The 26,238-nt window shown below is 41.7% G+C and overlaps 1 protein-coding gene across 2 annotated transcripts; it reads left to right on the top strand.

Annotated features, from left to right (window-relative positions):
• The first annotated feature begins 1,023 nt into the window (after nucleotides 1–1,023).
• LOC135544524 (protein ARK2N-like) lies at nucleotides 1,024–24,928 on the top strand. Of its 2 annotated transcripts, XM_064972199.1 has the most exons (5): nucleotides 1,024–1,199; nucleotides 2,204–3,049; nucleotides 20,156–20,353; nucleotides 21,777–21,888; nucleotides 22,272–24,928. In XM_064972199.1, exons 2-5 carry the CDS (start codon nucleotides 2,275–2,277, stop codon nucleotides 22,468–22,470), a joined length of 1,284 nt encoding a protein of 427 aa, XP_064828271.1. In that variant the 5' UTR covers nucleotides 1,024–1,199; nucleotides 2,204–2,274; the 3' UTR covers nucleotides 22,471–24,928. The 2 variants fall into 2 exon arrangements, with proteins under 2 accessions (XP_064828271.1, XP_064828272.1); XM_064972200.1 differs by lacking the exon at nucleotides 20,156–20,353.
• The last annotated feature ends 1,310 nt before the right edge of the window (nucleotides 24,929–26,238 follow it).

Genomic DNA, 26,238 nt, shown 5'->3' with positions numbered 1-26,238 from the left:
AGTTAACTGTTTTCTCCTTGTCTAAGGCTGCAATTGATGCTCAACTGGAGATGAAGGTGGACTTCATGAATTTCTCCATGTCTAAAGGGCTGCCTTTAAAATGACACATTTTGGGGATGGTAAGTGTTGAAAGTATTTTTAAAGATAATAAATGTTTATGGATATCATAAAGGGTTTTCATTAACTTGTCATGGGCTGTTTAGGCTATATTCTTTCCAGAATGTGTCTAAGAGTATCTTTAGCTGTCTTACAAAATCATAGGTAGGAAAGTAAAGATGAGCCACAAATTGTTTCCTATGAAAACAATGCAACAGTAAACATGTCGTCCCCCACAAATGATGCAGCTGATTGGTGGTGCTTCCTAGCATTCAGAAGATTTGTAGCATGCTAAGGTGACAATGCCTGACATGGACGTTTCCCAGGTCCATTGAATGTTCAAAATCAGTGTAAGAACACCTTTTAAAGCCAAAAAGGATAACATGATCAAACTTTCAAAATGAGTCATTTTTGGCTAGCCACAACAGTCAAGTAGCTAGCTAGGTAGCTGTTTAGCTTTCTAGCACATTCACTAATTAACAAGCTAGTTATACCACATGTTATTGTCAAAATGTCAGAGTAGCTAGCAAGCAACAAGATATGCCGAATAAGTCTAAAAACCACGAGCGCAAAATTCAGATTTGACCATTCAGACAAGTGACATGTCCAGGAATCAGATTTGCATAGTATTGGACTTCAAACGAAATGTGGCTTGAAATATCTGATTCCATGTACTTTTTGCCTGTTCAGACTGCAGGAAAAAGAACAGATTCGAATCGGATATGCAAAATAAATTGGATTTGAGTCACTTCAAACCGTCAATGTGACCACGGCTTTATTGATTTAAGTTCAAAACCAATATGCAGAATGCACATACAACAACCTGAAGTGATTACGTAGCTACACTACCTCCTAGACGCACCGGGGTGCTAGTTTTCCCTAATGTCATTTACAACCACGGAAGTGACGCACATTTTTATGTGAACATCGGCCGGTGGGGACATTTTGAAATAAGTAGCTAGCTGGTATGTGTAAATGGACTAAGGTTGACGTTGCGAGTGTATTATTTGTATAAGTCATACATAAATATATATGCACATATAAAAATAAGATGTCACAGAGGTCGGACACTGAAGAAACAAGCGTGTAACACCCGGTCCAAGGTAAGATGCTAGCTAGCATGTTCGCCTGTATAGCTAGATACGCCGTCAGTGCTAACTGGCTAGCATACCATGGCTAGCTAAAGGAATGCGTTTTAAATCGAATCGTCACTAGCATAGCTAATGTTACGTCTCTTCCATTTTAGGTAGTTGGCTAACTACGTAGTTATCTGCCCAGCAGGATCGTGCTAGTATAACAAATGCATTGATGACCATGTTTACAAATCACCCGTCCTTCCCCGCAACTGAATCCACTCGTTAAAAACAATCGATTTATGGGAAACTTGCAGCCTTTCAGTAGCGGCCCGCAATTCAGGGCGTTCCTGTATGTGGGCATTCCTGCATTGCGTCCAAGCATCCCATTGGTTCCTGTATTAAAGCTCCTCCTCCTATTCACCAGCCATCTTCATGCTTGTGAGACACTTGATATTCAGGATTTCCCCTGATTGTCAATGCGATTAAAATGTGTCAAGAGAAATGCAAGTATTTGAGTTTTTCTGGAGCAAAGGACACTGTCTACCGGTCTACCTAGCTACCTACCTGTTTCGTCCCACCAGCTGTGTACCGGAGTCCTAGCAAGCACTGAGACCTTTGCTCCCGCCTGCCGAACACCTGCCCTCAGAACTGCGGGTTAAGTGGTGCACGACTGGCGGGGGTGAAAGACACTAGCTAGCTACAGTTCTAGCCCCCGCCTCTTCTTTTGTGGGGTTTATCGGCGGTTGGCATCCAACGTTACAGTACAGTACTGCCACAGTACAGTCCCCCCCCACACACACACACTAATCTAGCTACCTAGCCAGACAGCTAAGCTACCATTAGCCAGCTAGCAAAGAAGAAAAATAGCCAGCTTTCTTGAGCGTTTGAACCAAACAGTCTGTGTGAACTTGCATTTCTATATATGTGTGTGTGTATAAAAATGCAGGAGACACATTTAAGTTGAATGCATTCAGTTATACAACTGGCCAGGTATCACCTTTTCCCTAAATATATATGTATTGCTGTTCCAGGTGAGTTCCTGTCCAGGCCCACTCTTCTAAGACAGTCAGACCACGGGGCCCTATTCTCAACTAGCCTTAAGATGGCAGACACAGAGGAGTTTGTGGATGGCGAGAACCTCCCAGAGTGTCCTGCACAGGTGGGGTCAGCAGCTGCTTTTAGGGGGGAGCCCTTTAAAACAGAGAGCACCACCAGCTTTCCACCAGGAGAAGAGTGGGACAGTCCCTTGCAGATGGAGGGTGAGCCCAGCCTGCTCTCCATGCCCTGCCTCATGAAGGAGCTAAGGAGAGACTCTCCAGAGTCCCAGCACGCCTCCACCAGCAGTGAGAAGCCCGCCTCAGGCCACGTCTACGAGAGCGACTCCTCCAACCCCTGTATGCTCTCGCCCTCCTCCAGTGGCCACCAGGCCGACTCAGACACACTCTCTTCTGGTGAGGAGGGAGCCGCCTCGCGGGCGTCAGGGGATGAGGGCACCACGGTGGCTGACACCGGGCTGGCAGCAGGGTGCCAAATGTCATCGTCAAGCAGGCAAAAGTCCCGACGTTCACGTTCTGAAAGTGAGATGTCCACCAACACTATGGCAGCCAAGAAGAACCGCTGCCAGCCGGCTGTGGCAGGAGGAGCAGTCGGCGAGAAGCAGACCAACGGCCGGCTGGCTAAAGTCAAAGGTCACCGGAGCCAGAAGCACAAGGAGCGGATACGGCTGCTGAGGCAGAAGCGTGAGGCAGCGGCGAGGAAGAAGTACAACCTGCTGCAGGACAGCAGTACAAGTGACAGCGACCTCACCTGTGACTCTAGCACCAGCTCCTCTGAAGATGAGACATCAGGCGGCAAGACAATCACCACAGATATCCCAGGTAACAATCAACACCAGACACATTCACCCAAACCCACCCAGCGGTAATATTCACCACATGTATATCCCATGTTAAATACATTTACTACAGACATTCTAAGCAACCCACATTTAGCATACCATGAAGTAGCAATCACTATACATTTGTTCCAGACATCACAGGTAAAGTGCATTTGGAAAGTATTCAGACCCATTGACTTCCACATTTTGTTACATTACAGCCTTATTCTAAAATGGATAGTTTTTTTCTTTCTTCCTCACAATACCCCATAATGACAAAGCAAAAACTTTTCTTTTAGGAAATGCCAATTTTTTAAATCAATAAAAATATTATTTACATAAGCATTCAGGCCCTTTACTCAGTACTTTGTTGAAGCAGCTTTGGCAGTGATTACACCCTCAAGTCTTCTTGTGGATGACGCTACAAGCTTGGCACACCTGTATTTGGGTTGTTTCTCCCATTCTTCTCTGTAGATCCTCTCAAGCTCTGTCAGGTTGGATGGGGAGCTGCACAGCTATTTTCAGGTCCCTCCAGAGATGTTCGATAGGGTTCAAGTCCAGGCTCTGGCTGACTCAATGACATTCAGAGACTTGTCCTGAAGCCACACCTGCATTGTCTGTGTGCTTGCGGTCATTGTCTTGTTGGAAGCTGAACCTTTGCCCCAGTCTGAGGTCCTGAGCGCTCTGGAGCAGGTTTTCATCAATGATCTGTACTTTGCTCTGTTCATCTTTCCCTCGATTCTGACTAGTGTCCCAGTCACTGCGGCTGAAAAACATCCCCACAGCATGATGCTGCCACCACCATGCTTCACCGTAGTGATGGTGCCAAGTTTCCTCTAGACCTGATACTTGGCATTTAAGCCAAAGAGTTCAATCTTGGTTTCATCAGACCAGAGAATCTTGTTTCTCATGTTCTGAGAGTCCTTTAGGTTCCATTTGGCAAACTCCAAGCGGTCTGTCATGTGCTTTTTACTCTGGAGTGGCTTCCGTCTGGCCACTCTACCATAAAGGCTTGATTTGTTGTCTTTCTGGAAGGTTCTCCCATCTCCACTGAAGACCTCTGGAGCTCTGTCAGAGTGACCGTCGTGGACTTGGTCAAGGCCCTTCTCCCACCCGATTGCTCAGTTTGGCCCGGCGGCCAGCTCTAGGAAGAGTCTTGGTGGTTCCAAACTTCTTCCATTTAAGAATGATGGAGGCCACTGTGTTCTTGGGGACCTACAATGCTGCAGAAATGTTTTGGTACCCTTACCCAGATTTGTGCCTCGACACAATCCTGTCGTGGAGCTCTACGGACTATTCCTTCGAGCTCATGGCTTGGTTTTTGCTCTGACATGCACTGCAACTCTGGGACCTTGTATAGATTGGTGTGTGCCTTTCCAAATCATGTCCAATGAAGTTGTAGAAACATTTTCAAGGTTGATCAATGGAAACAGGATGCACCTGAGCTCAATTTCGAATCTCATAGCAAAGGGTCTGAATACTTATGGAAATAAGGTATTCTTTTTTAATTTATACATTTGCAAAAATGTCAAAACCTGTTCCCTTTTTATTATGGGGTATTGTGTGTAGATTGAGGATTTTTTTTTTTTTAATCTGTTTTAGAATAAGGCTGTAGAGGCTGTAAACATTTCTAGAGGCATTTCAGATGAGTCACTCCACATACATTCACTAGACACGTGAAGTAACGATTGCTCCTGACGCTTCTGATTATTCATGTTTGCTCATCTGAAATGGATACTAGCACAGACATCACTGAGTGTTGAATGTTTTAATGACTATTCTGTTTTAATTTGTCTCCATTCACCATGCCTTTTGAAGATTACAACACATCGCGTCTTCACCACGTAATCCACACGTCGGTAGTGTTCTTGTTGAACTGTGACTGCCGTTATTGGCATGTTGTGGGAATATAGACATCATTTATTGAGAATGTTACAATTGGGTTATTGTTTAACCTCTAATTTGCTAGTTTGTTCTGTGCTGCTGTAGGGAGCAATTCTTTACCACAGTATATGACCTCACTGTCTGTTATTCACTGTGAGAACAGTGTGCAGCGGTAACCTTGTGACATAGTAGTAACCTTGTGACATAGTAGTATCTCAAAGCTGTGACATACCATAGTAGTAAATGTGTCATTCGCATTGAAGGCGTACATAGTATTGCGTTGTTCCATTTGATTTCAATCACTTTTTGACCGCACATTATTTTGATTTGAACAAAACTTTCCATATTTGTCCTTTGTATAAGTGGTCAGAAATTGAAGTTGACCCATTTTGCATACCCTACCCTACCACGAGACATCCATGTCTTAATCACTGGAAAAGGTAAAGGGTTGCGTTTGATATTTAAATGCATACCAACAGGTTTGTCAAACAAATTTGTAAAAACATGTATTTTTTAATCCTTTAACGTCAATTGCTATAAAAAAAAAACTCCCATGAAGAAAATTATTATTATTTATATATATTATAATACACACACAGTTGAAGTTGGAAGTTTACATACACCTAAGTTGGAGTCATTAAAACTCGTTTATCAACCACTCTACAAATTTCTTGTTGCCAAAACTAGTTTGTTGTTTGTTAAGTTGGTTAGGACATCTACTTTGTGCATGAGACAAGTCATTTTTTCAACAATTGTTTACAGGCAGATTATTTCACTTATAATTCACTGTACCACAATTCCAGTGTGTCAGAAGTTTACATACACAAAATTGACTGGGCCTTTAAACAGCTTGGAAAATTCCAGAAAATTATGTCATGGCTTTAGAAGCTTCTGATAAGCTAATTGACATAATTTGGGTCAGTTGGAGGCGTACCTGTGGATGCATTTGAAGGCCTACCTTCAAACTCAGTGCCTCTTTGCTTGACATCAAAATAAATCAAAAATAATCGGCCAAGACCTCAAGAAAAAAATTGTAACCCTACACAATTCTGGTTCATCCTTGGGAGCAATTTCCAAACGCCTGAAGGTATCACATTCATCTGTACAAACAATAGTACGCAAGTATAAACACCATGGGACCACGCAGCCGTCATACCGCTCAGGAAGGAGACGCGTTCTTTCTCCTAGAGATGAACGTACTTTGGTTCAAATCAATCCCAGAACAACAGTAAAGGACCTTGTGAAGATGCTGGAGAAAACAGGTGCAAAAGTATCCATATCCTCAGTAAAACGAGTCCTATATCGACATAAGCTGAAAGGCCGCTCAGCAAGGAAGAAGCCACTGCTCCAAAACCGCCATAAAAAAGCCATATGGTTTGCAACTGCACATGGGGACAAAGATCATAGTTTTTGGAGAAATGTCCTCTGGTCTCATGAAACAAAAATAGAACCGTTTGGCCATAATGACCATTTTATGTTTGGAGGAAAAGGGGGAGGCTTGCAAGCCGACGAACACCATCCCAACAGTGAAGCACGGGGGTGTTAGCATCATGTTGTGGGTGTGCTTTGCTACAGGAGGGACTGGTGTACTTCACAAAATAGATGGCATCATAAGGTAGGAAAATTGTGGATATATTGAAGCAACATCTCAAGACCTCAGTCAGGAAGTTAAAGCTTGGTCGCGAATGGGTCTTCCAAATGGACAATTTTTTAAAATTTAACCTTTATTTAACCGGGTAGGCCATTTGAGAACAAGTTCTCATTTACAACTGCGACCTGGCCAAGTTAAAGCAAAGCAGTGCGACACAAACAACACGTTTACATGGAATAAACAAAGTACAGTCAAAAACACAAAGTCTATATACAGTGTGTGCAAATGGCGTGAGGAGGTAAGGCAAATAGGCCAAAGTAGCAAAGTAATTACAATTTAGCAAATTAACACTGGAGTGATAGATTTGCAGATGATGATGTGCAAGTAGAAATACTGGTGTGCAAAACAGTAAAAAACAATATGGGGATGAAGTAGGTAGATTGGATGGGTTGTGTACAGCTGCAGCGATTGGTTAGCTGATGTTTAAAGTTAGTGGGGGAGATAAGTCTCTGACTTCAGCTTTTTTTTGCGCAATTCGTTCCAGTCATTGGCAGCAGAGAACTGGAAGAAAAGGCGGCCAAAGGAGGTGTTGGCTTTGGGGATGACCAGTGAGATATACCTGCTGGAGCACGTGCTACGGGTGGGTGTTATCGTGACCAGTGAGCTGAGATAAGGCGGGGCTTTACCTCGCAAAGCCTTATAGATGACCTGGAGCCAGTGGGTCTGGCGACAAATATGTAGTGAGGGCAATGACCCCAAGCATACTTTCAAAGTTGTGGCAAACTGGCTTAAGGACAACAAAGTCAAGGTATTGGAGTGGCCATCACGAAGCCCTAACCTCAATCCTATAAAATATTTGTGGGTACAACTGAAAATGCATGGGCGAGCAAGGAGGCCTACAAACCTGACTCAGTTATACCAGCTCTGTCAGGAGGAATGGGACAAAATTCACCCAGCTTATTGTGGGAAGCTTGTGGAAGGCTACCTGAAACGTTTGACCCAGGTTAAACAATTTAAAGGCAATGCTACCACATAATAATTGAGTGTATGTGAACTTCTGAACCACTGGAAATGTGATGAAAGAAATAAAAGCTGAAATAAGTAATTCTCTCTGCTATTATTCTGACATTTCATATTCTAAAAATAAAGTAGTCAGCCTAACTGACCGAAGACAGGGAATTTTTACTTGGATTAAATGTCAGGAATTGTGAAGTACTGAGTTTACATGTATTTGGCTAAGGTGTATGTGAACTTCCGACTTCAACTGTATGTTGTGTGTGTGTGTGTATATTGTTTTTCCCACAACGGTGTAGTTTAGACTGTATTTTGCATAAGGTGAGTTTTGTGTTGTGCTACCATCAACAGAGACAAAGCATTCTCTTGAATATGGGGTAGGTATATTTCAATCATAGAATCAACATATCCCTTCAGACTGCTGCAATAGGATTGTTAAATTCCAATTACTACCACAAAGATGGCTGCTGGTCCAGCCACCATCGAATGTCAACATAAATAGTGAGGTCTACTCTATTGCCTATATTTCTATTTCAATGGGTTTCCTATGGACGATTGACAGTATAATGTAAAACCTCTTTATGCGATCATTTGAAAGTTGAAATGTCAATTCTATTCCCATTTCAGTACATTTATCAGCCAAAACATGACACCCACCCTGTATTCAAGAGCATGCTGTTTCTCAAACAATGGCAAGCACAACACAAACACTTCAAATCATGTAAAATAGGGTCTAAGGTAGAGAACTACCGATAAACAACTGAGCTCATATATCCGGCCGATGTTGTCCTTTTCTAGTCTAATGCCAAGGAATATCTGGTTCGGAAAATCAGCAGCAAGCTCATTCCCCAAAAGAAAGGTTCGGTATTGCGAACTGAATTTAACCAAAATTAAAGTAACCAAAATTAAACTCCTGTTGCAAATATTTGTTAATTTGCCAATCAGGCTCGTGTCGATGTGCCCCGACATGCATGCAATAAGCTAGCCAGCTATCTAGCAAAGCATCTGTTAGCAAATATTACGATAACTAACCCTTTAATTTGTGTTGTTGGGTAGCTTGCTATATTAGCTACCTTGCTGGTTAGATGAACATGATGCTATGAGCTAATTGCCAATGTAACTAGCTAACGTTAGTTATCATTTTGAGCATGCACCATTTTCAGCAACAAGCCATCTGACTTGCATTGTTAAGGTTAGCTATTTCCTGGTGTGCTGATTTGACTAGCTGCAATTGTATCCGTGAATTGAATAGTCGGATTAGATTGCTAAAATAGGGAAATAATTAAGTGTTTTAATATGCCCAAATAAAGGTTAGCAATGGGTTTAGTTACGTAAAGAATCTTCCTGCATGTTTATGGAGCAAGAAAGCTGTAGACCAGCGTGTGTCTGAGTACTCACTTCTCAAACCATGGGCAGATTTGAGTAATTCAGACAGAACGTGCATTGTTTTCATATTTTTTCCTCCTCTCCTTGTTAGATATTATGCAAATGTTATGGCTTGGTAGCAAATTTCATTGCCGTGATCTAGTTCTCATAGTACCTGTAAACAGCAGCACGTGATATTAGCGATGGAAGGAGATGTGAAAGGGAGCGGAGTTACACTCTATCCAATCGTAGCCGTAGGATGAAGTTACAACCTGCCCATTTCTTGCCAGATAGCTGAACTAGCGAATTTCATCCTGGCAGCTGAGTTGTTTAGAGATGCGTCCTGACAGTTTAATTTTTTTTTTTTTTAAATCAATCACGGAAAATGACATAAGCATCCGTGATCACAAATAATGGAGTTACGTAGGACCCATTTGCTTTGAATATATGTTATTTTATGTTCTCAAACTAATAGGCGTGATATGCTGGAGTGATGCTTCTATAACAAATGTTGATTAGTAGGCCAGTAAGTCCCAAATGGAAGGCGAACAGATTGTTCAGATAAAATTATTACCGTTATGTCGTTAGATTGGTTACACTTTTTATTTTATTTTAATTGATGCATTATAATTCATACATGACTGTATTCATTTTCTAATTTAATGATTTTGAAATCGCCCTAAAATATTGGCCATCTTGACCCCCCCCCCCCCCCCCCCCCAAAAAAAATAAAAAATAAAATCGGTATCTGCATCAGCCTTAAAAATCCATATTGGTCATTCTCTAGTCTAAGCTACAACAAATGTGAAAAATTCAGAGTTGATGTAAAATGTAAAAATAAAAATAAATGATTAAACATTTGTAAAAAATAGTTTGACAACCCTGTTTGTAAGCTTTTATATTAAACTCAACTATTTACCTTTTCCAGTGATGAAGACAGGGCTGTCTCATGGTGGTGGGGGTATGCAAAATGGGTCAGCTTTGAGCACCTCTCAAATGTTGTGGCATTCAGGTCCAAAAAGTTACTTTCTGACGACTTCTATTGTGGTCAAATATGTCTACCTCTGTTCAAATTTAAAGGGAGTGCGGTCAAAAGGGATTGAAATCAAATGGAACCACCCTATTGTGATTTACTTCTCCCTGTCCTTTGTCATAGAGAGACTGATGCAGAATGGAATGAGATGTCTCCATCTTCCAGAGCCTTCCAGTAGTTCACCATGCCATTTTGCACCGGATTTCTAGCCTACCGTGCTGGTTGTGTTGAGGAACTGTTGAATTATTCAATTGTGGCCCTTCCAGTTTCCCCTGGGCGCCAGTCCAGTGTTTTACAGACAGAAGTAGCACCTGTTTTCAGTGCAGTGGTTCTCGACGCAGCTGTTGTCATAGCTCTGGTTCTCGACGCAGCTGTTTTCATAGCTCTAGTTGACTGTTACAGCAGATGCTTCAAGTCTAATAGGTTCTAATAAAACACCTTTGTTGGCAATGCGTGCCCATTTTTAGGAGATCCTCATGGGGTAGCAGGTAGCCTAACGGTTAAGAACGTTGGGCCAGTAATCAAAAGGTTGCTGGTTCGAATCCCCGAGCCGGCAAGGTGTAAAAATCTGCCATTCTGCCTTTGAGCAAGGCAGTTAACCCCCAACAACAGCTGCTCTCCTGATTCCGAGGGGTTGGGTTAAATGTGGGAGACACAATTCAGGTGAATGCATTGTTGTGCAACTGAATAGGTATCCCCTTTCCCGTCCAATGATTGCACTAACTGCAGCATCTCGTCAAAGCTAGCAAAAAAATAAACAATCATAGACTCGGTTTATAGGCATTTTTTGAGTACACCATTTTAAGATTAATTATATTCTAGATTGTCACACATTGTCTTATTGATGTTTTATAAGTGACCCTTGGGTTTGTCTTCCCTGTGACTTGATTTCCTGATAATTGGAGTGAATTGATAATTTTTATTTGACAATTTAAAAAATAAATAAAAATAACCACGTGATACAATGGATTTAAAAATGGGTAGAGGATAACACAAAAATAGAATAATCTATTTCCATTGTCGTACCTTTTTTGTATAGCTCAAACAGTTGTCAAGGAGGGCGGTCACATGTTGCAAAGCAGAGGATCACTGGTTCGAGCCTGGTATGGGGACAGGAACAGTGGAGGAAGCTAAACTTAGCAGCACACTGACGTTGGGTTCACAAATGAGTTCTTGAATTACAGAAACAATGTGTTGTTCAACTTCAATCAGTACAATGGGTCAAATATAAATTGCCCTAGTACTGACTTGCCTAGTTAAATAAAATAAACTGTAGATCAAATAAATATCATTATTGCTTTATGCTCTTGACCTTTTCATATTGAGTTTGTTTCTTACTCTGGCATTCCATTGTTATCTCAATGATGTTGTTGGCTGGTGTATTACAGTTTTGGCGTACGGTATTACTCAGTGTTTTGTTTTTGTATTACTATGATCAGGGCACCCTTGAATGAGACCCTGGTCTCAATGGGTTTTCCCTGAATAATAATAATAATAATAATAATAATAAAATAAAAAGTTGGCAGTGCGGTGACAAATTTATATTAATTTGAGGTAGCATTGTCCTTATTTAGACTGGGTTAAAGCACAGAAATAACATGGTGGTAAAATGCTTTGCCTGCTAGTGCTAGATCAAATAGGTCATATCTTGCTTGTTTAAGTACATTTGACATCCAAGGTGGAATTTCAAAACTATGGTACTTTGTGGCTTGGTGCTTCATCTTTAATTATTGTATGCTGTAATTGTACCGTGCGTGTAGTTAGTTTCTTTATCTTATTGCCAAAACTATAGACGGTTAATCTTCAGTAAACACTTTCAATGAAGAGGTACAGCAACTCAATCTCCTAAAACACCAATTTCTGTCCGGAATGGATCTGTCGAACTCCATGTTATCAACCATTACTGCATTCCCTACACAGACCTGACTGCTACAACTGCATGAAAACGTAGTCCGTCATCAGCATGAAAACGTCGATCTGCACGTCAACAAAACTTGTAATTTGTCATTTTTTATCAAACAAACAAAAACAGTCCACCAGCGTACATGAAAAGTACTACTGTGTTTGTTATGGCTTTGGCCTCAATGTCTTTAAAGCTGGCTTCTGCTGTGCAGCGGAGGGTTCCGGAGTGAGCGCTCAGATTCAGGGCCTGTTGGACAGCGGTGGCTCGTGGGACAGGAACAGCATTGGCAGCGTGCTGGAGGAGGCCATGGCTCGCTTCGCCGTGATGCAGCAGCAGACCGAGGAGCGCTTCCGCGTCTGGATGGAGAAGCTGACGCGCCTCGACTCGGACAACAGCGGCGACTCATCCATTCACTCGAGCGACGCCCCTGTGCGGCACCGTCACAGGGCGCCACGCCTGTCACTGCCCAGCTCCTTCCTTCCCTCGTCAGAGTCGCAGGAGACAATGGCGGCATACATGTTGGCCCAGGAGAACATCACCATGAGCAGCATGTCCCCCGATCCCCTCAACAACAAAGTCCTGCGTGACGTAGTGCCAGTGGCCACCCAAAATGGCCACCCAACATTTCTGACCCCAAGCTATTGAAAGTATAGATGGGCTTGTTTGACTCATGGACTGCATTAGTGCTGTATTTCCCAAATGGATAAAGTTCCATTACCATCACGCACACAGTGATGATTGCAGATGTGCTTATCTGATTTCAAATGTTTTCGTTGATTTTAGTCACCAAGCCACCAATTCTACTGAAAGTACATTATGTGCAGTATTCCATTCTAGTTAACCCGGAGAGCATGGCATTGCCTGTGTTTTTACATAAAGACTGTACAAGTACAAAAACAACACAATCAACCGCAGTTAGAAACAGGTGATTACATTTGAATGGCACTCTAAAATTCTCCATGCCTGCAGAAATTGAATCACTGTGATTCACTGCACTGAATCCATGTGAAATCTCTTAATGCGTTTTAAACAACTCAACGGAGCCAAATTACTTGTTTGTACTGCATAACATGCATCATTGACACGGACAATGCATATTTTATCGACAGAGACTGTCAAGTCAGGGCTCTCATTGTATTGCTTGCAGTATGGCCTATTACAAAAGTATACATGTTTACCAGCTAACACACACACACACACACACACACACACTGTGTCAGTTCGCACAAAAACGTGCATTACAGCACCCCAGACAACCAATTAGGCAGGGAGCTGCTTCATAGCATGTGCCTTGACATACTGAATTCATGCTGGGAATGAGGACGTTGTGAGGAATATCATACTGCCATTTTACTCAGAGCAACAGCCACTAGGTTAGGATTTGTAATTGATTAAATACTGCTCTACTAACCGTAAACATTCTGGAGAGAATTATATTCTTAACGCAATATACCCACTGCCCCATATGGGGAGCGCTTGAATTTGGATTTGAATTTGGATGTCCAACTCAGAACGTTGTCAAACTTTTATATGTAGGTAGAGTGGATGTCTCTTTTCACCTGAACAGCTGTTGTGGTGGCACTGATACTGTGAAAGATTAGGCCTAATACAGTGATAGCAGTTGAGAGAAACATTTATTTATTTATTTTGTGCAGATTGTGGGCCTTAGATGTGTTATCTTTTGAGTTGAACAAGAGATAAAATATCAATATTATTATTTTCATATCCTCATAGTGGTTAGTAGGGTGGGAACGATACCTGTATCACAATATTTTTTTCCATGGTAAAAAAATAACACGAAGCAGATCAAACTCTTTGGTCCTTTAAAAAACTGCTGTAGATAGAATATTCTGTGCTATAGCTGGATGACAACATAATGTTTGTTTCTGACCTTAGGGCTGTTTTCCTAAATGTTAAATCTGCTTTGTTTTTTGTTTCCTTGCCACGATACTAACGCAATACTGGTATAGTCCCGGCCCTAGTAGTTAGGTGTTGGTTGTGTGTTTGTCTGCCAACCTGGCCTGTGCTTGATGCAAACGCAGCCTTTTTTAGACAAGTAGTTATATTGATAATACTTGTATTAAATCAAATCAAATTTTATTTGTCACATACACATGGTTAGCAGATGTTAATGCGAGTGTAGCGAAATGCTTGTGCTTCCAGTTCCGACAATGCAGTAATAACCAACAAGTGATCTAACTAACAATTCCAAAACTAATATCTTATACACAGTGTAAGGGGATACAGAATATGTACATAAAGATATGAATGAGTAATGGTGCAGAACAGCATAGGCAAGATACAGTAGATGGTATCGAGTACAGTATATACATATGAGATGAGTATGTAAACAAAGTGGCATAGTTAAAGTGGCTAGTGATACATGTATTACATAAGGATGCAGTAGATGATATAGAGTACAGTATATACGTATACATATGAGATGAATAATGTAGGGTATGTAAACATTATATTAGGTAGCATTGTTTAAAGTGGCTAGTGATATTTTACATCCTTTCCCATCAATTCCCATTATTGAAGTGGCTGGAGTTGAGTCAGTGTGTTGGCAGCAGCCACTCAATGTTAGTGTTTGCTGTTTAACAGTCTGATGGTCTTGAGATAGAAGCTGTTTTTCAGTCTCTCGGTCCCAGCTTTGATGCACCTGTACTGACCTCGCCTTCTGGATGATAGCAGGGTGAACAGGCAGTGGCTCGGGTGGGTGTTGTCCTTGATGATCTTTATGGCCTTCCTGTAACATCGGGTGGTGTAGGTGTCCTGGAGGGCAGGTAGTTTGCCCCCGGTGATACGTTGTGCAGACCTCACTACCCTCTGGAGAGCCTTACGGTTGTGGGCGGAGCAGTTGCCGTACCAGGCGGTGATATAGCCAAACTGAAACCAGGTTTCACACTAACCCGACAGAGTTTGGGTTCCAGAGTGGTAAAGCGTATGTTTGTTTACTGGTTCCTATATCGGCCTACATAAGATACAGGTGACAACGTGGCTTTTTCTGGTTCAGATCCTGTTGCTTGAGTCTGAACAACCTTCTCCAGTTTCTTGTAAAATAATAAAGATGGGGCCTCCCATTGGGCTCAGCGGTCTAATGCTGACCCCCGGTCACCAGTGGAACGGTGTTTTCTCCGACACATTGGTGCAGCTGGCTTCCGGTTAAGCTGGTGGGTGTTAAGAAGAGCGGTTAGGCGGGTCACGTTTCCGAGGACGCGTGACTCCACCTTCTCCTCTCCCGAGACCGTTGGGGAGTTGCAGTGATAAGACAAGATTGAAAAAGGGGGGTAAAAAAGAAGAGAACTTCTTAAAACACTACACATTCGGGACAGCTAAAGGAACAAATCTGGAAGCATATTCAGTTGGGCTGTATCTTTTGGTGTATCGCAATTTGCAGATCAAAATGTACTGTGGAATATAGCGACTTCATCAATTCCACATGGTTTTAACTGCATCAATTTCTTACTGTTTGCTTGTGATCTTCGCTGTATGTCAGTGTCAAATATGTGTTCATATGCTCATGAATTGTAGTGATTGACAGTCTTTGATACATTTTTTTTTTTTACCTTTTATGTTAACAAGACTTTGTCCACCTTCCATCGCCTGCCTTTAATTTCATGGTGCACAGTTCATTTGATATATTTGGTTTGCCTTATTGTCTGGTATGGATCACAGTACTGTAAATTGTCTTCTATTTGTTTACCACAGTATTGTATCATGTCAGCATCTCACTGGAGAGCGAGAGCGAGCCCAGTTTTACAAGTACATCAAATACCTTTATGGTTATTCTCCATTGAGGACAGGTATGATTAAGAAAGTGAGAATCTTGGTTTATATTAGTCATTTTTATCTTCATTAGGCCTAGTTATAGGGAGGGCCAAGAGTTGTTCCTGACCCTGTGATTCTGATCAGCCAGGAAAACTCTGGGCCCTTATCCTTTGGAGTGCCTGGCATCTGCTGTGAACCTGGTGCCCTTTTCCTTGACTTGACTCCCATACGGCGCTGTCTGCACTCACAAATTAAGCAGCCGAGATTCCTATTACAACAGGGATCGACAACAGGTGGGAGTGATTTTATTTTGGCCCCCTCAAAGTTTTTAATAAAGAATGTATGTGTACAAAACATGAAGGACACATGCTCTTTCCATGACATAGCCACCCTTTGCCTTGACGGCTTTGCACACCTGGTCTGTCTATTTGAAGAATCTCAAATATAACATATATATTTTGATTTGTTTAACACTACATGAGTCCATATGTGTTGCATTAATTTTGATGTCTTCGCTATTATTCTACAATGTAGAAAATAGTAAAAATATAGAAACTCTTGAATTAGGTTTTCTAAAACTTTTGAAAGGTAGTGTTTATATAAAACACAGTGCACTTGGAAAGTATTCAGACCCCTTCACATTGTTAGGTTACAGCCTTCTTCTAATTTTTGTATTTAAAAAAATAAATAATTCTGTCTACACACAATACCCCATAATGATGAAGCAAAAAGTACTTAAAAAAACAACATCCTCTTCAGATCCTGTCAAGCTCTGTCAGGTTGGATGGGGAGTGTCTCTGCACAGCTATTTTCAGCTCTCTCCAGAGATCTTCAATCGGATTCAAGTCCGGGCTCTGGCTCGGCCACTCAAGGATATTCAGAGACTTGTCCCAATGCCACTCCTGCGTTGTCTTGGATATGTGCTTAGATATGTCCTGTTGGAAGGTGAACCTTCGCCCCAGTCTGAGGTCCTGAGCGTTCTGGAGCAGATTTTCATTAAGGATCTCTGTACTTTGCTCCGTTCATCTTTCCCTCAATCCTGACTGGTCTCCTGCATCTGAAAAACAACCCCACCATGCTTTACCGTAGGGCTGGTATTGGCCAGGTGATGAGCGGGGCCTGGTTTCCACCAGATGTGATGCATGGCATTCAGGCCAAAGAGTTCAATCTTGGTTTCATCAGATCAGAGTCCTTTAGGTGCCTTTTGGCAAACTCAGTGGGCTATCGTGCCTTTTACTGAGGAGTGGCTTCCATCTGGCCACTCTACCATAAAGGCCTGGTTTGGTTGAGTGCTGCAGAGATGGTTGTCCTTCTGGGAGGTTCCCCTTCCTTCTGGAATGTTCTCCCATTCCCACAGAGCAACTCTGGAGCTCTGTCAGTGTCACCATCGGGTTCTTGGTCACCTCCCTGACCAAGGCCCTTCTCCCCCGATTGCTTTGTTTGGCCGGGCAACCAGCTCTAGCAAGAGTCATGGTGGTTCCAAGATTCTTCCATTTAAGAATAATGGAGGCTACTGTGTTCTTGGGGAAAATGCTGCAGGCATTTTTTGGTACCCTTCCCCAGATCTGTTCACGACACAATCCTGTCTTGGAGCTCTACGGACAATTCCTTTGACATTGTGGCTTGGTTTTTGCTCTGACATGCACTGTCAACTGTGTCACCTTATATAGACAGGTGTGTGCCTTTCTCAATAATGTCCAATTAATTGAATCAACCGCAGATGGACTCCCAAGTTGTAGAAATATCTCAAGGATGATTAGTGGAAACAGGATGCACCTGAGCTCAATTTCGAGTCTCATAGCAACTGGTCTGAATACTTACGTAAATGAGGTATTTAAAATAAAAAATAAAATAAATGTTATTCATTTTAGAATATGGCTGTCACATAACAATGTGGAAAAAGTCCAGGAGTCTGAATACTTTCCGAAGGCACTGTATGAACTGTAACTCAGTAAAATCTTTGAAATTGTTGCGTTTTTATGTTTTTGTTCTGTACATTTTCATCTCAAAGCAGTCTCGGACTGCCCGCTGACCGTGCTGCAATGATCTCTGTCGGATCCCGCGGGAATGCAGCCCTCTAGTGCAGGATTAGGTGGTGACGGGTTCCATCAGGGTCAGACAGCCAGGCAAGACCAGTCTATAGAGTTCAGGGGAATTTTACAGTATATAACAATATCAGTGAATGATACAACGTTCCATCTTGACTTGATGGGTAGACCTACAGTAGCTACAAGACAGCAGCTTAAAGCTACAGTCTGGGATCTGGGAATAATGGTCATTTTCAATTATTGAACCATTTTGATTCTATTTTTGGATAAAATTATGTATAAATGTACACCAAAGTAATTCTTTGTCATGCCTCAATTTAAGAGGATCAGATTTAATTTTTAATTTTACCTTTATTTTTCTAGGCAAGTCAGTTAAGAACAAAATCTTATTTTCAATGACGGCCTAGGAACAGTGGGTTAACTGCCAGTTCAGGGGCAGAACGACAGATTTGTACCTTGTCAGCTCGGGGATTAGAACTTGCAACATTTCAGTTACTAGTCCAACGCTCTAACCACTAGGTTACCCTGCCGCCCCATGGTGACAGGGGTTTCCACAGGGTCAGTTAGCCAAGGAAGACCAGTCTGTGACGGATCTGAGGTGAACGCAACACTTTTATTTTCTCTGTGAAGCAAACCCTGAACACGCCAGATGCTTATATTTTTTAGGCGGCATGACAAACCATAAGTTGTTTTACAAACTGGTCAAGGGGTATTAGAGGCTTTTCCCGATGACACAAAACATGTAAAACAAAAATGTGAAGAAGACCTGGTAGAAGCTATTGATGATGATGAATGCATACAGATGTGTTTGAATGCCCAGTCATGTGTATATCGTCTCAGTCATAGATTACTGCAGTTTAAGACCATCCTTAGAATGTAATATATGCCAGTGAAACTGAATTACATGCACTCAGAAATGTCATTCCTCTGCTGGAGATGTAAACACAAAAGGGGACATATTTGCATATGTTATGGTCTTGTGAAGGCTGGCTGAATTCTGGCAAAAGAGTATGATCTTTTATCTCAGCATGTCTACAGATTCTCCCATCTCCCTGTTTTTTTTGTTTAGTTTAGTTTTTTTGCTTAGAAATGTTGATACTGGAGACCATCTGAAGAAACAGTGTAACCAGAAATGTATTACAAGATTAAGGGTATACTGGGCAACTTTCATGAGGTCTGGATTACTTGTATGGAATACAGTACAACTAAAGGAGTCTGTATTGAAAACGTGCCCACGTCATGGAAGATACCTATTTCGGCAATCCCTAGCTGCTGGATTGCTCAGCCCTGGCCCTGGGTATCTACCATCCTGTGGGTTGTCACGTTGGCCTTGACCTAAAACACCCTAAACCAATAATTAATGTTTCACTAAGATCCTAACCCTTAGTGGGATGTGTTGGGTTGAGGTGCTGCAGGGTGGTGGATTGCTTTATTATGTGCAAAAAATGATGTAAAAAGAGCTCTCGTACTATTAGGCCTATGAGATTAATTATTTGGAGAATTTGCTGGTTCTGGTTGTTAAAGTATATTTGAGGTGTATGTGCTTTTTTTTTACCTTTTCACTTGGGAACAAAAAAAAATAAAGATGGGAACTTGTGTTGGGAGAGTTGAGTTATTGACTAGACTGGTGGAGATCGAGTGTGCAGGCAGATGGGGCTGGCTGGTCAGTCTGGCTGAAATTTGATATAGAGGATGCCTAATAAAGAGAATCAAGTCTCTTTTTTTTTCTAGAGATGATAAGTTGTTAGGCTATTGGTTAAAGGTGCAACCCAATATTTATTATTGAATTACCTTTGATCTAATTCAGTCTTATTAATCACTTAAAAATGTTTAATGTTCTCTTACCTAGCTTGATGACTTTGGGCAATTTTGCTTACTTTTTGTTCTAGAGCTGGCATATTGGATTGTATAAAAATGCAGGAAATGAGCTTTAGAGGCCCAAAAAGAAACCTGCCAGGTTATGTCCCCCCACTCCTAAAACCAAACCCTACATTTACAGCTGAGCAAAACAAAGGCAATTATTTAGGTTGAATAGTTAAATTATTACTAACTTGTTAATTGTCTAGCAACAAAAATATTTACAACTGAAACGCATGGTCATTCATTACCGCGCATGACAGGTGGCATTAAGCAGTCAAGATCATTAATTAAAATATTGGAAGTTGTAGAATGTGGGTTTTGATGATGTATCTGATCCACTCAGTCATTCCATGTCTGAAATCCTATCGTGCGCTGTTATACTAGACCTACAAACAGTCAGCTCTAGACCTACAAACTGCTCTGCTAAAGTTTTGTGTACCGTTACATAATCTGCTATGGGGTGCTGCAAGCAACACTTATATTGTCAGTGGGGTTGTAACCTTTTCACAGGGCAAATGGCAAAGAATGCATTTGTGCTCATGGAGGTAGCTACGTCTGCTGCAAACACTGAAGTCTGCTAACGTGAGACCTGAGAGACCGTGATTTGATTAATGAAGTGTTTTCTGTTGTTCCTACAGAGGGGCCTCCTGTAGTGGGCCACTATGATATTTCGGACACTGATTCTAACCAGGAGAGCTTAAGTGTGACTGTGGAGAGAGTGTGCCTGCGCCGGACAACCGTGATAACACATGAAAGGCTAAAAACACACAGGGACCAGGATATGGGAGCAAACTCTGGGACAGTAAGAGTACAGCATCTGTGCTCTCTCTCAGCAGGTCAGTTACAAACTCGCTATATCACACTGAAATTTCCACCCTCTCTGGGATGACTTCCTGTATAATCCGCAGACAGTTTGACAGGCACAAGAAGATTGTTTAGGGCAACAAGTAGTGATTGGAACCAAACTCTCTGAGATGAAGTCCTGGTAATATTGTCATAATGATGTAATTTCTTCCATCTCAAGCTCCATGACATGGATACGGTTGAATATAACATGTTGTACTGTGCTCCGAAGGTTGGAAAGGGGAGATCTTTTGGAGTTTGAAGGAGAAATGACACCATCTATCTGCTTGTCTTTTCCTTTCTGGTGCTGCAAATGCTGTTTTTCTTTTTGAGGTTTCCTTTTTCTTTTTCGTCTTGCTGTACATGTATTTCATAGCAATTCAGTTAGTCAATTGACATAGCTGTATACTGAACAAAAATATAAATGCGACATGCAACAATTTTAACGATTTTACTGAGTTACAGTTCGTATGAAATCAGTCAATATAAATTAATGAATTCCCTAATCTATGGATTTCATGTGACTGGGCAAGGGCGCAGCCATGGGTGGGCCAACGATGGGAGGGGGAGCTAGACCCAGCCACTGGGGAGCCAGTCCCAGCCAATCAGAATTAGATTTTCCCCACATCAGCTGTCCGAGTGGTTGGTTTCAGATGATCCCGCAGGTGAAGAAGCTGGGTGTGGAGGTCCTAGGCTGGCGTGGTTACAAATGGTCTGTGGTTATGAGGCCGGTTGGACGTCACTGCCAATTTCTCTAGTAGAGAAATCAACATTCAACTATCTGGCAACAGTTCTGATGGACATTCCTGCAGTCAGCATGCCAATTGCATGCTCCCTCAACTTGAGACATCTGTGGCATTGTGCACATCTGTAGCATTGTGCATTCTACACCTGCATTGCTAGAAGAGCTTTATAAATAAATTGGATTGTGTGACTAAACAGGACATTTTAGAGTGGCCTTTTATTGTCCCAAGCACAAGGTGCAACTTTGTGATTATCATGCTGTTTTATCAGCTTCTTGATATGCCTCACCTGTCAAGTGGATGGATTATCTTGGCAAAGGAGAAATGCTCACTAACAGGGATGTAAACAAGTTTGTCCACAAAATTTGAGCGAAGTAAGCTTTTTTTGCACATGGAAATTATTTCTGAGCTCTTTTATTTCAGCTCAGGAAACATGGGACCAGCACTTTACATGTTGCGTTTATATTTTTGTTCAGTATAAATTGACATAGATCGACTGCAATTTAGAGTGAACCTGATATTCGTGTCCATTAGACTTCCAGAAGAGGTGTGTGAACTGTATAATTTCAGTCTCCCCTAACTTCACAATTAATTTTCTGTATTAGTTTTACTGGGGTGCAAAGCTCTACATGTCCATTTGCATTCCAAAGTGTGTTGCATTGTTGTGTTGCAGGTCACATGGAGGCAGAACTGGCCCACAGGGAACCCCCTCAGCACAAGGGCCACATCAACATCCCCTCCTCAGACAGTGAGGTAGAAATAGTAGGAGTGCAAGAAAACGCAAGGTGAGTTCAGAAAGCATAACTTACAACACACACTGAGGTCACATCTGCCTGCACTGCAAACACTACGAAACTGTAATCGTTATATGGTGTTTCTCTGAAACGTGTTCATTTGAGAATCATGGTCATGCGACTGTTTTATTGCTGCAACAAAACTGTCATTATAGTTTTACTGTGTGACAACGTCAAGTAACTGGTGAAATGCAATGCATTACATTTACATTTAAGTCATTTAGCAGACGCTCTTATCCAGAGCGACTTACAAATTGGTATGCATAGTGCATAGTTTGCACTTACCAAATCCTCAGTGTAATGTTGTTGCCCAAATATTTATCTTACGTTGCTCTAATGTCCTTGTTGTGTTATTGTGCTGCTTCTCTTAACAGATGTGCCCATCCCAGGGCCGGAGTGATCCAGAGCCTGTCCTCTGCCTGGAAGCCCAACTCAGGGGAGCACTTCAACAACAGCACAAGGCAATCCTCCCAGCTCTGGACTACCGTGTCCTCCCAGCCCAACTGGGTGTCCCCTCCAGAGGTAGTGGACCTCACTCTGGATGAGGATACTAGACACAAATTCCTACTTTGAGCAACTTGTGCGCTGAAGACTTCCTTACACCCCTCTCCTCCTCCTCCCCCACCACGGCGGAAGCCCTTCCTGAGTATTACAGCCACCACCTGTGACTCATGGGCTGTGTCTCGAATGACACCCTATTTGGTCAAAAGAAGTGTGCTATATAGGGAATAGGGTGTCTTGAGATGCAGCCCCATGGACTCTTCTCTTCTTGCTGAGTGCTGTTTGTTTATAACCTACTGTGTATCAAAAGCTATTTTAACTAAGGTAATTCCTGTTCGTTTTTTAAAAATATATAATAATCAGGAGGGCAAGACACTAGAGCAGGTGGAACCATAGAGATGTTTTATAGTAAAACACATAGCAATATTCTCCCTGTCCTGTACCTCATTCATCCCTGAGACTGTCGTGCGTACGTAGGTAGGCACTTTGTGTTCTGTCCGCTAGCTGTAACAATACTTAAAAGCTGCTGCATGAGGGCGGGGCAGGATCAGTGGCTTGAACCTGCTGCACTACAGACTGGTGACCTATTCTCCGACTGACTGGACTGGGCTTTCAGTTTATACTAAATGGCAACTGGTACACTTTCTACAGCATGATCCGCCGGCCTGTGACAGGGTGGCTTGACCTGATTCATACATCTCGATAAGAGTCACTTTTTTTAGGTGTTAGTATGTTAAGATTTGACCACTGGCTCCACACTCTCACTGGTCAAACTACCGTAATAATGTTGATTTTACCTTACTTCGCTTACAAAAATATAGTCAATTATGTTTAAATTATACTATTGATAACTGTGCTGTTAGTGACTCGATGCCTTTAAGACCATAGCTAAATCAAGTTCTAAGCTATCTAGATGCTTGCTATTTTTTTTCTATCTATTCAAGGAAACAAACAGCATCACTGGTCTATGTTCAGTTCCTGTCTTTCTCTTTGAGTAGCTAGTGGTCAGACACACAGGACAAGATGAGTGCTGCAGTCCTGTTTGTACTTAAACAGTTGCTGCAGCTCTCTGACATAGCAGGTTATGTACAGTACTGTTACTGTAAGACAGGTCTGCTGGCTGTTGAGCCAGCCCGTTGCTATGGAGAACAGTCTGAAAGTGTCCCAGGTGTCATTCTGGTAGACTGTATGACCCTGCAGTGCTAACTTGATGCACTTATGTGGATTGTGTGTATGTGTATCAGTGTGAGTGAGATATCCCTCCTCCTAACTTTTCGAGACCCCCTTCTGACATCTGAGGAAATGTATCTTCCATTGAACATTAAAAAGCAAAGATTGCCTGAATGCCTTGGAATGTGAACTATTTTCTTTCAGAGTCATGTATATTCTCTTACGTTAAAGTGTGGCGGATTTTGCCGCCTCTACAAAAATGTTATTTTAATAATAGATGTGAATTTACGACGTAGATATTAACAAGGAAAGTACTGGTGAGTGTTGTGCCCATTTGGGGGCTTTATAGAGATACCTATTTAATGTACGAATTGTTTTAACCCTGATTCCTCAGGACTACCTGGTTCTCCTGTTTATTGTGTACTCATGCAGTACTTCAGGCTTGGTGAGACTGCAACCACGCCTCGTTAGTTTTTACCAATGATCTGGTATGAAACATCACATCCATTTGAACTGCATTAACCTCTTGGTCTCTATCTTTCCCTCATATATTGAAGGTTTATATTGAAGCATTTAATTCACTCCTGCTGGTCACTGAAAGGGAAAAGTTCTCGACACCAGGAACTGAACCAAAGTCTAATCAAATTTTTGTCAACGAAAGACTTCAAATCCTTACAGACTTGTGATGTTTAAGCTTTTGACAGCTTTTATTTCCCTTTGCATGTATTAAATTATTTTGAGGTCTATGAATTTATTCTTAAGTTGTTTAGTTGATTTCAACTTGAATGTGTTATCACCCTCCTTCCAGAGAAAAATACTGTGTAATTTAGATGATGACATGATTATGTTGGAATTTAGTTTCCACCATGACGGTTTCTAACTGGCCAGTTTTCTCCACTGCATGCAGCTAGCACTGAAATGTACCTTTTTTATTCCAGACCTATTCTCTTGCATGCAACATCGCTAAGCCCATTCTTGTTGTGTAGCTCTTCATTATGATTATTGTTTGTCAGTTAAGACATTGCTCATACCTTTTAGGCTTACTGGATTGCTTTCTGTAAGAAACTCGGGCAGCATCACTCGGGTATGGTTGCGCATACCATTGTTACATTTTTGTCCTCAAGTCGAACATTGTTTCAGCCCGCTCTCAGTAATTTAACCCTTTTGTTCTGTTTAATTCATTTTACTGTCATTATTTTAAATTAACAAGAAATGAGAGTTAATATTTTGCAAGTCCTGGACTTCTTTGAAATGATGTCTGTAGAACAAAAAGGAAACTATTTTAAAACTAAATAAAGTATTATTTAAGGACTGTGTTGGTGGTGGGAATTACATAAAATAAAAATCACAATGTACTGTTGGGTTTGTCAGTGTCTTTGCCTTATCAGAGTGACAAAGGGATGTTTCTGCTTCACTTATTACTTGTCTCTGATTCAATATCTGTGTAGAGCAGTGTTTCCCTTCTTCAGTACCCCAACAGCACAGAGGACTCCCTCTCTTCATGAACAATATGACCCCTCACCCACAAAGGGACAGGGTCAGAGGTCAGGCAAGGGGGACCAGAGCTGTGTAATCTGCCTATCCTAACCTCAACCACGGAGCCCTTCTGCCATCTCTGTTAATCCTGAGGCCACCACTACAGCTGTATGCTAATTCCCATGGCTAGTCCCCTTGTCATTGGTGAGTAGAACAATTGCTAATAGATATATTACTAGCCTAAAAAATAAATTAAATTGTTATGTTCTGGTATTTTAGGGAACTCTGAAGGTGATTGGATATCTGAGTAGCCGTTGGTTCGTGCCGTTTTCATTGAAATTATGTCTGTGATTGTAGAGTACACACTTGACCACCAGAGGGCCCTGTCCTAGCAGAAATCAAAACGAAATGTGCACAGAGGTAAGGACCATCGTTAAGTACCAGTAAGCGAGTCCTTGAAATTAATGGTAAAATACTAGGTTATTCAATATGTTGTAAACAATCCACAGGTTTATATTGCATGTCACCATTTACCTTCCCCTACCCCGCCATGTCATAGGCATGAAAATGGTGTTGACTTAATTTCAGCTAACTGCTGCCTGCTGGAGGACGACCGAGCTGTCACTGCATTGAGTTTGCAATTAATTTCACAAACCAACGATCGTAGCCTACACACAATATTAAACAAATATTTCCTCCACGTACTTGCTTGACTCTGCAAATAAATGCAGAAGTTACTCTGTGTGCAGGAATATCCTTTTATTATCCAAAGATGGCAATAAAAGCCCCATCACATAGCTATCAGACTTTCGAGATCAGTGTAAACGCTCTTTGTGTCTGAAAATTCATATTTTGTACCAAAATTAACCAAATCTCTCAACTGGTGTCAACAATGCATAGGAATGGTTTTCCATTTCTTTTCTCCTGATTTGATCAATATGACCGTAGTGATTACTTGTCACACTAAGTAAAGGGTCAATTTGATAGTGGGGATGTCAGAGTGTTGGTCAGTCTCTCAGTATGATATATGATATGAAACTAAAAGGTAAATTAGGTTATATCTGTGGCTGGAGCATGACCTCCATAAAGGCATCGACAGTCAGACCGCGGGGGTGCAGTATAGAGCTCAGGGTCCTTTGTGCAAGACCATAGGGGATTATAGTGGTGGGTAGGCTAGACTGTATAAGGGTTGCC

Source organism: Oncorhynchus masou, chromosome 8 (genome assembly GCF_036934945.1).
Source record: "Oncorhynchus masou masou isolate Uvic2021 chromosome 8, UVic_Omas_1.1, whole genome shotgun sequence".
In the NCBI taxonomy this organism is placed as follows: Eukaryota; Metazoa; Chordata; class Actinopteri; order Salmoniformes; family Salmonidae; genus Oncorhynchus; species Oncorhynchus masou.
This window is presented reverse-complemented; position numbering and strand designations above follow the sequence as displayed.

Excerpts from the sequence above, each read along its gene's own strand:
- LOC135544524 (XM_064972199.1), top strand. The coding sequence starts at position 2,275 with ATGGCAGACACAGAGGAGTTTGTGGATGGCGAGAACCTCCCAGAGTGT. Across the intron at positions 20,354-21,776 it reads TCTGTGCTCTCTCTCAGCAG|GTCACATGGAGGCAGAACTG; the intron begins GTCAGTTACAAA and ends GTTGTGTTGCAG. Across the intron at positions 21,889-22,271 it reads GGAGTGCAAGAAAACGCAAG|ATGTGCCCATCCCAGGGCCG; the intron begins GTGAGTTCAGAA and ends TTCTCTTAACAG.